The sequence below is a fragment of the Hylobates moloch genome, unplaced genomic scaffold (assembly GCF_009828535.3).
Source record: "Hylobates moloch isolate HMO894 unplaced genomic scaffold, HMol_V3 SCAFFOLD_16, whole genome shotgun sequence".
NCBI lineage: Eukaryota > Metazoa > Chordata > Mammalia > Primates > Hylobatidae > Hylobates > Hylobates moloch.
In genome coordinates, this window is record NW_026652291.1 from 60,334,657 (window position 1) to 60,348,410 (window position 13,754).

At 48.7% G+C, this 13,754-nt stretch overlaps 2 protein-coding genes across 9 annotated transcripts in view; both read right to left on the reverse strand.

The window, feature by feature from the left end:
- HOMEZ (homeobox and leucine zipper encoding) overlaps window positions 1–4,156 on the reverse strand; it is a 20,074-nt gene extending 15,918 nt beyond the window's left edge. For both annotated transcript variants that reach the window (XM_058429223.1, XM_058429222.1), the window contains exon 1: window positions 4,002–4,156. In XM_058429223.1, the coding sequence (XP_058285206.1) occupies window positions 4,002–4,047 (46 nt within the window). In that variant the 5' untranslated portion in view covers window positions 4,048–4,156. The remainder of the gene's footprint in view (window positions 1–4,001) is intronic.
- PPP1R3E (protein phosphatase 1 regulatory subunit 3E) lies at window positions 4,143–13,519 on the reverse strand. Of its 7 annotated transcripts, XM_058429236.1 has the most exons (6): window positions 12,905–13,519; window positions 12,029–12,589; window positions 10,206–10,343; window positions 7,835–8,016; window positions 7,561–7,669; window positions 4,143–4,159 (listed from the first exon to the last, which is right to left on the reverse strand). In XM_058429236.1, the coding sequence occupies exons 1-2, from the start codon at window positions 13,319–13,321 to the stop codon at window positions 12,167–12,169; spliced, it is 840 nt and encodes a 279-aa protein (XP_058285219.1). In that variant the 5' UTR covers window positions 13,322–13,519; the 3' UTR covers window positions 4,143–4,159; window positions 7,561–7,669; window positions 7,835–8,016; window positions 10,206–10,343; window positions 12,029–12,166. The 7 variants fall into 7 exon arrangements, with proteins under 7 accessions (XP_058285219.1, XP_058285217.1, XP_058285216.1 ...); XM_058429234.1 differs by lacking the exon at window positions 4,143–4,159 and having other exon boundaries at window positions 5,906–7,643; XM_058429233.1 differs by lacking the exon at window positions 4,143–4,159 and having other exon boundaries at window positions 5,906–7,669.
- Window positions 13,520–13,754: the final 235 nt, after the last annotated feature.

Genomic DNA, 13,754 nt, shown 5'->3' on the forward strand with positions numbered 1-13,754 from the left:
CATGTCATCCTCACTGTAGAGATGTTAATACTCCATCTCTAGTGAAAGCTTTCTTTCCCTTCACATGAGTGAGACATTAGCAGAGCTGACTGGAGGCACATTTTACTCTATAGCAAGCTTGTTCAACATGTGGCCTAAGACAGCTCTGCTTTGAATGCAGCCCAACACAAATTCATAAACTTTCTTAAAACATTTTGAGTTCTTGTGATTTTGTTGTTATTGTTGTTCATCAGCTATCATTAGCATTAGTGTATTTTATGTGAGGTCCAAGACAATTCTCTTCCACCGTGGCCCCAGGGAATCAAAAAAATTGGACACCCCTATTCTATAGCTAAGGAATCTAAAGTTTCAGAGTCCTTCCCTGCACAGACCTCACCCAAAGCATGGGAGGAGCCCCAGCAATGTGTTAACATGATCGTAGGTTTTTGTAAAGTTTGAAAAAATATATTTAAATGGTAATTGGTTAAGATTGAGGTCTCCTGGATGATGAGTTGACGGGGGCAGCAAACCACCATGGCCCATGTATACCTATGTAACAAACCTGGACGTTCTCCACATGTAGCCCAGAACTTAAAGTAAAATTTAAAAAAAGAGAGAAATTTTTGAATCTTAATTTTTATTCTGCAATTATGGATGTAGAAGTCAGTGGAAAAACCCAGTATATTAATAATTTCATATTTCTTGACTGCAACCTCAAACTTAATTGAGCTAAAGTTTACTGTATTTTTTCCTCCTCTAGTTGCATTCACACTTTTAAAGATAGTAACAAAATTGTTCTTCTGAGACATTTCTGGTAAGATGGATATCTTTACTATTGGATTGTTTAACAAACAATTAAGCCTAGAAGTTATTTGAGTACATAAAGGTGTAAGAATGATACAATGGAATTTGGGGACTGGGGTCGGGGGAAAGAGAGTAGGAGGGGAGTGAGGGATAAAAGACTACACATTGGGCCGGGCGCAGTGGCTCACGCCTGTAATCCCAGCACTTTGGGAGGCCGACATGGGCGGATCATCTGAGGTCAGGAGTTCAAGACAAGCCTGGCCAACATGGTGAAACCCTGTCTCTACTAAAAATACAAAATTAGCTGGGCGTAGTGGCGCATGCCTGTAATCCCAGATACTCAGGAGGCTGAGGCAGGAGAATCGCTTGAACCCAGGAGGCGGAGGTTGCAGTGAGTTGAGATCGAGCTATTGCACTACAGCCTGGGCAACAAGAGTGAAACTCTGTCTAACTACACATTGGTTGCAGTGTACACTGCTCAGGTGATGGGTGCACCAGAATCTCAGAAATCACCACTAAAGAACTTATCCATGTAACCAAACACCACCTGTTCCCCATTAAAAGGCAAAAAAAAAAAAAAAAAAAAAAAAAAGATTGAGGTCTTTTTCCTTTATGATTTCCCCTCTATCACATGTCTCCTTTGGTCAGGTGGCAGTGGAAAAGCCATGGACATTTTGGAATTGGCTATGGGAGTTGGTAATATATATATATATTTTTTTCTTGAGACAGGGTCTCACTCTGTCCCCCAGGCCGAAGTGCATTGGTTCGACCATGGCACACTGCAGCCTTGACCTCCCCAGGCTCAGGTGATCCTCCCACTTCAGCCTCCCAAGTAGCTGGGACTACAAGCACACCGCCACACCTGGCTAATTTTTATACTTTTTTGTGGCTCAGATTGGTCTCAAACTCCTGAGCTCAAGCAATCTGCCCACCTTGGCCTCCCAAAGTGTTGGGATTAGAGGCATGAGCCACTGTGCCGGGCAGGAATACATTTAGTGTGGGTTTAGTAGGTATACTTAAGTGCTTTGCAGTTACTTCTGTGAATAAATTATCCCCATGTAGTTATAATGTTATGAACTGAACTATATCCCCCCAAAAATTCATGTTAAAGTCTTAACCCCTAGTACTTTAAAATGTAACCGTGTTTGGAGATAAGATCTTTAAAGAGGTAACTGTGTTAAAATGAGGTCTTTAGGATCCGGGCGCAGTGGCTCACACCCGTAATCCCAGCACTATGGGAGGCCAAGGCGGGAGGATCACTTGAGCCCAGGAGTTTGAGACCAGCCTGAGCAACACAGCGAGACCCCGTCCCGTCTCTACAGAAAATAAAAAATTAGCCCAGTGTGATGATGTGTGCCTGTAGTCCCAGCTACTTGGGAGACTGAGGTGGGAGGATTGCTTGAGCCCAGGAGACTGAGGCTTCAGTGAAACATGATCGCACCACTGTTCTCCAGTCTGAGTGACAGAGCGAGACCCCATCTCAAAATAAAATAATAAACTGAGGTCTATAGGGTGGATTCTAATACAGTGTCACTGGTGTCCTTATGAGAGGAAATTTGGACACAGGTGTGTATGTGTACACAGAAGAAAGAGCATATGAAGGCACAGGGAGAAGATAGCCATTTAGAAGCCAAGGAGAGACCTCAGAAAAAAGCAACTCCCCCAACACCTTGATCTTGAGCATCTAGCTTTCAGAACTGAGAAAATAAATTTGTTGTTCAAGTCACCCAACCTGTGCTATTTTGCCATGGCAGCCCTAGTAAACTAATACGCATAGCTTCCAGAAATAATGTCACCAATTCAAATAGTATATGACATTATTACAAATTTGAAACACTACAAGTTTGACAAAAATCCTAAAAATTTGTGACATTATCACTTACAAGATGTGAAGATAAAATTTTTGTAAACTATCAAGAATTTAAAAAATGTGGCCTGGTGCATGGCTCATGTCTGTAATTCCAGCACTTGGGAGACTGAGGCAGGAGGATCACCTGGGCAACACAGCGAGATCCTGTCTCTCTCTCTCTGTCAAAAAAAAAAAAAAATTGGGAGGCCAAGGCAGGCAGATCACGAGGTCAGGAGATCGAGACCACCCTGGCTAACACAGTGAAACCCTGTCTCTATTAAAAATACCAAAAAATTAGCCGGGCATGGTGGTGGGTGCCTGTAGTTCCAGCTACTCAGGAGGCTGAGGCAGGAGAATGGCGTGAACCCGAGAAGTGAAGCTTGCAGTGAAACGAGACTGCACCACTGCACTCCAGCCCGGGCAACAGTGCGAGACTCTGTCTCAAAAAAAAAAAAAAAAAAAAAGGCCAAGGGCAGTGGCTCATTCCTGTAATCCCAGCACTTTGGGAGGCCGAGGCAGGCAGATTGATTGAGTTCAGGAGTTTGAGACCAGCCCGGGCAACATGGCAAAATCTCATTTCCTCAAAAAAAAAAAAAATTAGCCGTGGTAGCGCATGACTGCGGTCCCAGCTACTTGGGAGGCTGAGGTGGGAGACTCACTTGGGCCCAGGAGGCTGAGAATATAGTGAGCTGTGATTTCGTCACTGCACTCCAGCCTGGGTGACACAGTGAGACCTTGGCTCAAAAAAATAAAATAAAATAAAATAACTAAAAAATTAAAAAAGGAAGGGGGCGGAATTTTTGAAATATGATCAATCTTTCTGGAAGACAATTACTTTTCTCTTTAGGAAAACATAATCATCACATGAAAAGGCTATCAAAGAGCAGGCAGCTTAAAAAATGTAGATCAATATATAGGTTTGTTGGGCAGACAATTTTTGACAGCTTTTAAAAAAATTATTTGTTGACAGCTTTTCTCATTCTAAAACAAATATTCACTTTTCCCCCCAATCTTGTATTTATTTTTCTTAAAGGGGGCTCCAAAAGTTGCACACTTCAGGCACCCAAAAACCTGGATCTACCCCTGGGACTAACCAAACGGATATGGGGAGTTTCTGTGCCATCTGGGGAAATCATACTCCAATACCCTGTGCTGTGTCTCCTAAGAAATATCAGAGCTGGAGAGCTGATTAGTAAGAACTGCAGTGATTGAGGACTTTGGATAGACTTGGGATAGCAAAAGCTGCATTGAAGATTAGTGGAGAAAAGAGTTTAGACACACCTAACCCCAAATTAAAATGTGAGAAGTCTGCAATGAGGTTGGGGCCACAGAGACCCTGGACAATAAGCCATGGAGAGAACCCACTTACCTCTTCTGGGGTGTCTGCTCCTCATGCTGATTCTGCTCTTCAGCATATCTTGTTTCACTTACAACACTTAGTGAAGAGTATGTGCTCTGTGCCAACATCACAACTTGGCCATTATGATGTAATGAGGAGGCATCTGTTATTCTCAGGGTAGGGCTTCCCTATTAGGAACATTCTAATTACTTTGAGGGTAATTGGATTCTTTCATTATTCAGGTGATGTAGAAGTCAATCCTGTTAGAACTTAATCTTTTTCAAGGACTCCCTCCTTTTATAATGTATCACTCCATTCTGAATTAGGCAGATGTCTTTGCTTTTCCTTTCCATATTTCTCCTCCTTTGCCTTAGGGGGTTGCACTTGATAAGGGCTTTGCTCTTCCATCCAGCACTTAAGAAGCAGAATGTAGGCCGGGTGCAGTGGCTCACGCCTGTAATCCCAACACTTTGGGAGGCCGAGGTGGGCGGATCACGAGGTCAAGAGATAGAGACCATCCTGGCCAACATGGTGAAACCCCGTCTCTACTAAAAATACAAAAATTAGCTGGGCGTGGTGGCACATGCCTGTAGTCCCAGCTACTCCGGAGGCTGAGGCCGGGGAATCGCTTGAAGCCGGGAGACGGAGGTTGCAGTGAGCCGAGACTGCGTCACTGCACTCTGGCCTAGCAACAGAGTGAGACTCTGTCTCAAAAAAAAAAAAAAAAAAAAAAAAGAAAGAAAAATGAAAAGAAAAGAAAGAAGCAGCAGCAGAATGTAACTCAGATGGTCTTCTTAAGGAAGGATTCCCCCACCCAAGGACAAACGCAGGGCTTTTCCCAAGCTCTTCCCTTTAACTGTTAGTTAAAGCAGTTGGTGCTGGGTTCCAGAGAAGAGCTGGGCCCTGGTAAATTTCCCACTACCCAAAATGATGATAGGATCCTGTTAGGAGTGTGTTACATCAGGACTGCCTGAATCCTCCAAAACTCCTTCCCCTCAGCATTTGCATAGCCAGAGGGGACTCCAGCAGAATGAGAATAGGACTTTTAGGAAATAAGGTAGCTCTCTAACCAGGACCATCTCTAGCTCCCTGAGCTCTAGCTGAAGAAGGGGAGTAAGTAAGGAGGTCTCTCTCACAGTCTCACACAAAGCAGATTGCTCACAAATTGACTGAAGGTAAAGCACCCAGGAAGCAACTGGCTACAAAAGCTGCTCCGGTTGGGCAAGGTGGCTCACGCGTGTAATTCCAGCACTTCAGGAGGCCGAGGCGGGTGGATCACTTGCGGCCTGGAGTCCGACACCAGCCTGCCCAACATGGCAAAACCCCGACTCTACTAAAAAAAATACAAAAACTCGGGGCCAGGCGCATGGCTCACGCCTGTAATCTCAGCACTTTGGGAGGCCGAGACGGGTGGATCATCTGAGGTCAGGAGTTCGAAACCAGCCTAGCCAACATGGTGAAACCCCGTCTCCACTAAAAATATAAAAATTAGCCAGGCGTGGTGGCACGCACCTGTAATCCCACTACTCCGGAGGCTGAGGCAGGAGAATCACTTGAACCCGGGAGGCGGAGGTTGCAGCGAGACAAGATCTCGCCATTGCACTCCAGCCTGGGCGACAGCAAGACTCTCAAGAAAAAACAAAAAACAGGCCGGGCGCGGTGGCTCACGCTTGTAATCCCAGCACTTTGGGAGGCCGAGGAGGGCGGATCACGAGGTCAGGAGATCGAGACCACGGTGAAACCCCGTCTCTACTAAAAATACAAAAAATTAGCCGGGCGTGGTGACGGGCGCCTGTAGTCCCAGCTACTTGGAGAGGCTGAGGCAGGAGAATGGCGTGAACCCGGGAGGCGGAGCTTGCAGTGAGCCGAGATCGCGCCACTGCACTCCAGCCTGGGCGACAGAGCGAGACTCCGTCTCAAAAAAAAAAAAACAAAAAACAAAAAACAAAAAACAAAAAACAAAACACACACACACCCCCTCCCCCAACAAAAAAACTGCTCACAAGAGTGCGCCCTCTACTGGAGGGTGAAGAAACCTCGTCATTACAGGCCTGGTACTGTGGCACTCCGTGAAATTAGACATTATCAGACATCTACTGAACTGATTCGCAAACTTCCCTTCCAGCATCTGGTGTGAGAAATTGCTCAGGACTTTAAAACAGATCTGCCGTTCCAGAGTGCAGCTTAGTGGTGCTTTGCAGGAGGCAAGCAAAGCCTATCTGGTTGGCCTTTTGAAGACACCAACCTATGTGTTATCCATGCCAAACATGTAACACCTATGTCAAAAGACATCCAGCTAGCACGCCGCATGCGTGAAGAATGTGCTGAAGAATCCATTATGATGGGGGAAACTTCATTCTTAAAAAAAAAAAAGTCTCCGCTTCCTCTCATTGGTAGTTCTGAATGTTAGGTATTTTTTCCCCATGGGGTCAAAAGGTACCTAAGTATATGACTGTGAGCAGAAAAATAGGAGACAGAAGTCAGGTGTTGTCAGTTTTTCAATTTTCATTTGTGTGTGAATTTTTAATGTAAATGTGAGTGGGGAAGTAAAGCATTAATGCAAGTCAAAATGTTTCAGTGAACATTTCAGTGGTTCAACTTTACAATAATTTAAGCAAACTTATTAAATTTTTCTGGACACACACACACAAAAAAACAAGGTGACCAAGAAATTGAGTCAAGGAGGGAATCCTGCCTCTGAGTCTCTTGCTGCCCTTAGCCCCAAACACACAATACTTCTGAATATCTTACAACATACTTTCTTTTCATATTTCAACTTTATTTAAATATGAGGTTTTATGTCCAGAAGGGAGGGCAGTTGCCCATGGAAGGCGAAGTGAGGCACAATACTATTGAGTTGAGGGCCAAGTACACAGGGTTGCACTGTGAAGGAACTGAGGAGGCTCTGGGAGGGCCTGGTGACAACAATGGATTTGGGGAGATTCACATAGGAAATTTTCATTTCCTCCCCAGGTTAGCTATTCAGTGGGTGGATTATTCAGTCTTTTTAGCAAGGTCACTGCTCCTTAGCAACATCAACAAAAGTGCCAAAGCTGAGGACACAGAGAATACTATCATTGTCTTTTGTTTCTCTTTACGCCTGGATGGGGAAAGGAATGGAAACTAATAACAGAAAATGAAACATTTCTGATGTTATCCCTTGCCATGAAAAATCACGGGTTTGTGTGGAGACCTCTTTTTTTTTTTGAGGGTTTCACTGTCACCAAGCTGGAGTGTAGTGGTGCGATCATAGCTCAGTATCCTCCAACTCCTGGGCTCAAGCGATCCTCCCGTCTCAGCTTCCCGAGTAGCTGGGACTACAGACGTGTGCCACCATGCCCAGCTAATTTTTAAAATTTTTGTAGAGATAGGGTCCCACTATGTCGCTCAGGCTGGTCTCGAACTCCTGGGCTCAAGCAACACTCCTGCCTCAGCCTCCCAAAGTGTTGCGATTACAGGTATGAACCACCACACCCAGCAGAGACCTGTTTCCTAGCCTGGGAATGGGATGTGATCAGGAGGCCTGAGTTTAAGTCCCATCTTGAGCTGCACTAACAAATTCTATGACCCTGCTAGAGTCATTTCTCACCTCTGGACCTGTGTTCTCATCTGTAAAGGAGCCAGGAGCCAATGACATCTGAAGAGAAGCCTTTTCAGGTCTGTTTCTATGACCTGCAAACTGCAAAGATCCCAGCAGGCTCCAGAAAAAACATAGCAGTTAGAAACAAGGGAATGTGGGTGTTAGATGGAAAACTGCGGAGCTAGGGCTCATAATGAAATGTTTTTCTACATTCACAAAGAAAAACAAACAAACAAACAAAAAACAGGAAAGAGGCTATGGGACAGTAGGTGTAGGAAGATACCTGCAGTCTGGATGAGAGGAATGGGCAACAGTGTTCCTGTTGGGCTGCCTCAAGGACCCAAGCCTATGACCCTGGTAGTGTTTTCTCTTACGGCACTTCCCAGTCCACGGCTGACATGTTATATTCCAAATTGTTCCTCTTCATACAGTCATGAGCCGTCAGAGGAGTTTCCACCACAATGCCTAATGCGTAACACATTAATAGGGTGGCTGAAGATTCCGCTAAACTCCTAGCGCTCCCCGTGTCAGATTAGACTGCACCTGCTGGGAGAAAGCAGTGGATGCAGCTCTGTCCAGGCACACTCAGCTTTGCTTACTGGGGGTGTGAGAAATACAGATGGAAGTTTTGGAAGAGCAGTGCAAGACAGAAAGGGCATACTGCCTAACCTTGGTTGATTTCCAGATGGTGGGGTTTGTGGTAGTGCCAGATCAGCCCAACCCAAAGTGAGGAAAAGCCAGGGCGCTGGGAAAATCTCTGCTGAAGTCCTGGGAGAGGAGTACACACCAAAGGCATCGGGGCAAGGAATCTCTCCAGAGAGCCGCGAAAGAACCAGGCACTCAGAAGCCACTCAAGAAATATTAGTTTCTTCCCTATTTTACAAGCCTTGGTAGCACTGATAGTTATGCGTCAGGTTCCAAGGAGACACCCATTATTTGTGTGCATAAGAAAGTAGCTCAGCCAGACCCAGTCTTGAGGCAGTGGGGAAACTAACAGCTTACCCAAGCCCTGGGGCATCTCGATATGGGAATAATCAAGACCAAAATGCTGTTCTATAAAGCTGAGATTGGGGAGAGTGAGCCAGGGTACTTCTGAGAGAAAGAGGTTAGGGAACAGGATTATCATTAGCATTCTTCCCACAGAGTTGGCACTTACCCAGTAACATCAAGATTCCTAGAAAAGGCCCAAGCACAGACCCTCTAGCAGGTGTCCTAGTCATGGACCCAACCTAGTGGCAACATCCCTAGGGGGTTTGTCTATTCAAGGCCAGTGGGGGAAGAGGGAGGGAGGTGGCACACGAACAGGTGTGGAGCGTTGGCTAGGGTCAGGAGAGAACTCCAATGCATGGAAAGGCTAGAGTGTAAGTAGGCAGGTGAGCAGGGGTCCCGTGCTGATCCTGCATAGATGGGACACTGACACAGGAGACAGCAGCAAATTCCTTTGAGTCAAAGATGAAGCTTGGGGGCCCCCTGTCTTCTCCAAGCCAGTCCAGGAGATTGGCAGGATGGGAAGGCAGAGCACAATCAGAAACTATGATCTTTTCCTAATAAGAGATTATAGCAAGGTTTTTAATTTTGTTTTTAAAGAGGAAAAAAATATAACACTATGGTTACACAGAGGCTCTGGAGATTCCCTGGGTTCACAATCCTACTTCTGCCATTTACTGGCTGTGCAATCTTGAACAAATTATTGAGCTTCTCTGAGCCTGTTTCCTCATCTCTAAAACAGAGATAATGATAATGTTCTACTCATAGGATTGTTTTGGGCATGCATGCAAACAAAACAGATTTTATGATCGAGTCATAGTTCTGGAAAGAAAAAAAATCAGATTTGAGGACACAAGTGTTAAGTAAATGTGAGCCCTCACTATTGTTAATACGACATGGCAGTGACACACATACATCAGACAAGAGATTATTACACACTGAGCCTCCACCCAGTCTCCCTATTATCCTCCCGTGGGCTCCTAATTGATGACTAAACAGTGCATTGCTGGGTGGCTTCCAGTAGTTTCTTTCTTCACTTTGCTGCAACTTTGAACTGAAGGTGATCCACATGGTGCATGACATTCTTCCTGTTTTCTTCACAAGGATGATGTTTAAATGGGCATTTGTTTGTGGAATGACTTGGAGAGTTCCTCTCTTTCAGCCATCTTTTCTCAAAGACTAAGGCTGTGGACAGGAGGGGCATGGTAACAAGCCAACAAGCCCCATACTCTATTCTTTTTTTTTTTTTTTTTTTTTGAGACGGAGTCTCACTCTGTCACCCAGGCTGGAGTGCAGTGGTGTAATCTCAGCTCACTGCAACCTCTGTCTCCCCGTTAAAGTGATTCTCCTGCCTCAGCCTCCCGAGTAGCTGGGACTACAGGCATGAATCACCATGCCCGGCTAATTTTTTAATTTTTAGTAGAGACAGGGTTTCAGTATGTTGGCCAGGCTGGTCTTGAACTCCTGACCTCAAATGATCCACCTGCCTCAGCCTCCCAAAGTGCTGGGATTACAGGCATGAACTACTGCCCCTGCCCCCATACTGTATTCTGAATACATGTATGGGCACATGTGCATGCCTGTCCCCTTTCACTCAGTGATAAGGAAGAAGGGGAACCAGAAATTTGAGAAATTAGTAACAGAAATGGGTGTGGGGAGCTGGTTACCTGGGAGATCCTTGTTCATTTGTAACATCAGGAACTGCTTCTTTTCCTCCTTCTCTCTTCTAGAAGACTGTCAAGGAGCCCGAGTGAGGGAAGTAGACCAACCATGGTCTTGGAGAAAAGAAAATAGGGTTTCCATCCCTTCTGGAGGGAGAAGGAATAGCAGAGATGAACAAGAATGAAGAAGGAAACAAATGGAAATAAACAAAATGAAGGCAAATACCCTATATGTTAAAAGAAAAAAGTGATGAGAAGGGAGACACAAGGAAAGAAAGAGAGAAGCAAAGAGGTTAGGAATAGGGTAAGAGAAAAGGAAAAACAGCAACCAGCAGAGGAATCACTTCCCTGTTAAGGTAAACCAGGAGGAGAGGCTTATATATGGCATGAATGTGAGTGGATATGAGAGTCCAGCTTTCCCACTGCACTTGCTCTGCTTATGGAGCAGACTGCCATCTTCTGGTGCCATTTACTATTCAAGTTGCTTTGGTGTTTTTTTTGTTTTTGTTTTTGTTTTTTTTTTTTTACAACCAAGTGGATTGATTGAAATGCTTTGATCCTTCATTTGAAATATTTCTATTCCATACACCCATTATCTTTTATCCTCACAAAAGCTCTTAACATTGTTTCCTTCAATCTTTGGGGTTCTTAAGCATCATTTTCACCAACAGAGATGTACCTATCCACAGCTGTCTCAGAGCATGGAGGCTGAAAGTCTGTGAGGGCAAGAGCGAAATGGAGCAGAGGATAGGCTGTGGTTTGGAAGCGGCTCTGGAATACGCTGGGGTGGGGGTGGGGCTGAAGGTTGGTTATGGGATGCTTCCTGGGCTCTGGAACATCCGTGCCAAAAACTGGAGGACCCATCCTCGGCCCCAGCCAGACGCTTGGGGTGCTATGTATTCTGAACCACAGCACTGGGTTGGAAAATGTGGCTTCTAATCTATACTCTGCCATGTACAGATCACAAAATATCATACAAGGAGCCTTAAAAGATCATGTAACCTAAATCCGGTTTCCCAAGGAAAACACTGGGGCACAAAGAGGTGAGAAGTAACTTGCCCAAAGTTATATAGCTAGTCAGGGACTTCCTCTTCGGAGACAAAGGAAATCAGAATAGTGATTCTCCTGATTCACCGTCCCTCGACAAACAGTCCATGAAGTGCTTGGAGGTTATTAAAAGGCACCCCAGAAAAGTAAGGCTGGCATTTTCCTGGAAGTCCCTGAGTGTACAACCCCTGAGGCTCAGTATTTGGCTATAAAAACAGGTCTGGAATTGCTTTGGCCTCCGTTTTAATCCCTAAAGCTGCCTGGAGGCTGAAGCTCTGATGGCTACCTGTCATCACTCCCCAGCCAGTCCGCGGACACCGCAGCCAGGAACTGTCAGAGGTGACAAGGGAATACCGTCATAATGCCAAGGACCAAGGAGCAGTGGCCAGGTTCCTGGGATTAACAAGGCAATTATGGCTGAGTTAAAGCTAGGATGGATAGGACAGGGGGATCTGAGGTGGAAAAGGCCGGTAAGAAGAGGGAATGCGCCAGCTACTTCACATCATACCTCCTCCATCTCCAAAACGTTCTTAACCTTCTTCAACCGTCTAGGCCTGATGGACCTCCTCCCTTCCTCCCAGTGCCCACTCACTGAAGGGAAGGCCACCATCATCCCCATTCTTTTCCTTTTTTTCTAATCCCTCCGGGGCCGTTTCGGGTCTCCTTCCTCCTATATTCTGGGTTCCTTCCACTCACATCCAACCAACTTTTAACACCCGGATCTCCCGGAGCTTCTCTGGTTCCGCTCAGTCCCCCCGCCCCCACGCCCCTGATTTTCCCACCCTTTTCGCCCTCCCCGGCTTGACTCCCTTGGACCGCTCCCGCCAATCCTGGTCTCTCCTATTCCTCCCCGCCACATCGGGTCGCCCCGCCCCCGGGTGCCTTTGGTGTCTTCCGCCGCCGGCCGCAGGCGCCTCGTCTCAGATAAAGTGGATCCAGCCCTGGGGCTCCGGGGCTCCGCCACTGCCCGGGTGCTCAGGCCCACGCAGAGCATAGTCACGGCCGCCGTTGTTGTCCCAGAACTCGTGACCTGTCACACGGTAGCGCAAGGCGAAGAGCAGGGCGCCCCCAATCGGCGGCGCGGGCAGGCGGAAGGCGAAGCGGTCGGCGCGCGGCGGGGGCGGGGCCGGACCGGCGTAGGCGGCTGGCGCCTCGCGTTGGCTCCGCCAGCCGTCGGCGCTCCAGCGCACGCTCACGCGCTTCTCGTAGGCCAGGTCCAGCACGCGCGCGCTCCCGGCCACGCCCAGCGGGCCCGCCTCGGCGCGTTCCAGGCAGATGCGCTGCGCCTGCAAGCGGACGGCGAAGCCGGGCTCGCTGGCCGGCTCCAGGGCGGCGCGCGCCTCCTGGGGGAAAGAAGAAGCGGGAGGAGGGAGCCCAGGGCGGAGAGAGCCCAGGGCGGAGAGGGGAGAGACAGGGGGCGGTGTCAGAGCAAGGCACTGGACCAATCAGAGGCCGACCCCGGCGTCCAGGCCGACAGAGTGCGGCCCAGCTGCCAGGGTGGCCTAGAGCCACTTGCAGATGGGGTCCCCAAAAAGGATGGGCAGGCGCAAGCCCAGGGATGGGATGGAGATGGGTGCTGTTTGGCAAATCCACTCCCACACGCCCGCTGCGGCCGACTGGAGGAGGTCCCCAGGAGGGGAGGTGCCCCCGCCGCCTACCTGGAGGCCGCGGGCGCGGGGCTGGCAGGGCGCGAAGTGTCGGAGGGCGTCCCTCTGCAATTGGATCTGCACGTGACGGGGCACCCGGGGCAGCTCACCGGGACGGAAGCGGCGCACGGCAGCCAGCTCCAACCCCAGTGCGTCGGCGAAACGCACTCTCTTGCGGGTGTCTGGGCTACGGCTGCGGGGCGCCCGGGCCCCGCCGCCTCCAGCTGGTGCAGAGCGGGCTCGGCGGCCCCGACTCGGTGCGTGAGCGCGGGATCGGGCCCCGAACCGCGTCCCGCCCTCGCCTGGCTCCTCCTCCGGCTCCTCCTCGAGGCTGGGCCTCTGGCTACGGTAGTAGGCGCGCTCCGTTAGCGCGGCGATAAAGCTCAGGTTGCGGGGAATGTCGGTGCCCGGGGGCCGCTCACGGGACATAGCAGCCCCTTCCCCGGCGAGGCCAGCTCGCAGCGCCACCGCGCTCCCCTCTCTTCCTCTCTCCCGCTCGCCCCGCGTCGGCGCAGAAGTCGCTGGGTCCGCTTCTGCAGCTCTTCGCTGCTGCGTATTCTCCTTGCAGTCACCTCCAGGATCCTCCACCTCCCGTTGCTTTGCCTCTCCTCTGTGACCAACCTTCCCTCCCTCTGGCCGTCAGCTTCCAGGGTCTTAGACTGTCACATCCTGCCTCCTGCTAGCGGTCTGCTCTGAGCGTGCGCTCAACGGCACTCACCCTCCTGTTCCAAGGCCCTCACAGCCCGGGCGCCCCCGCCCACAGCCCTCTGACAGGTGGCTCCGCTTGTCTTCCCTACTGCACCACGGGGCGGGGACTCCACCTTTTCGGTCCCGAGTGAGGCTACTCAACCTTTTTAAAAAA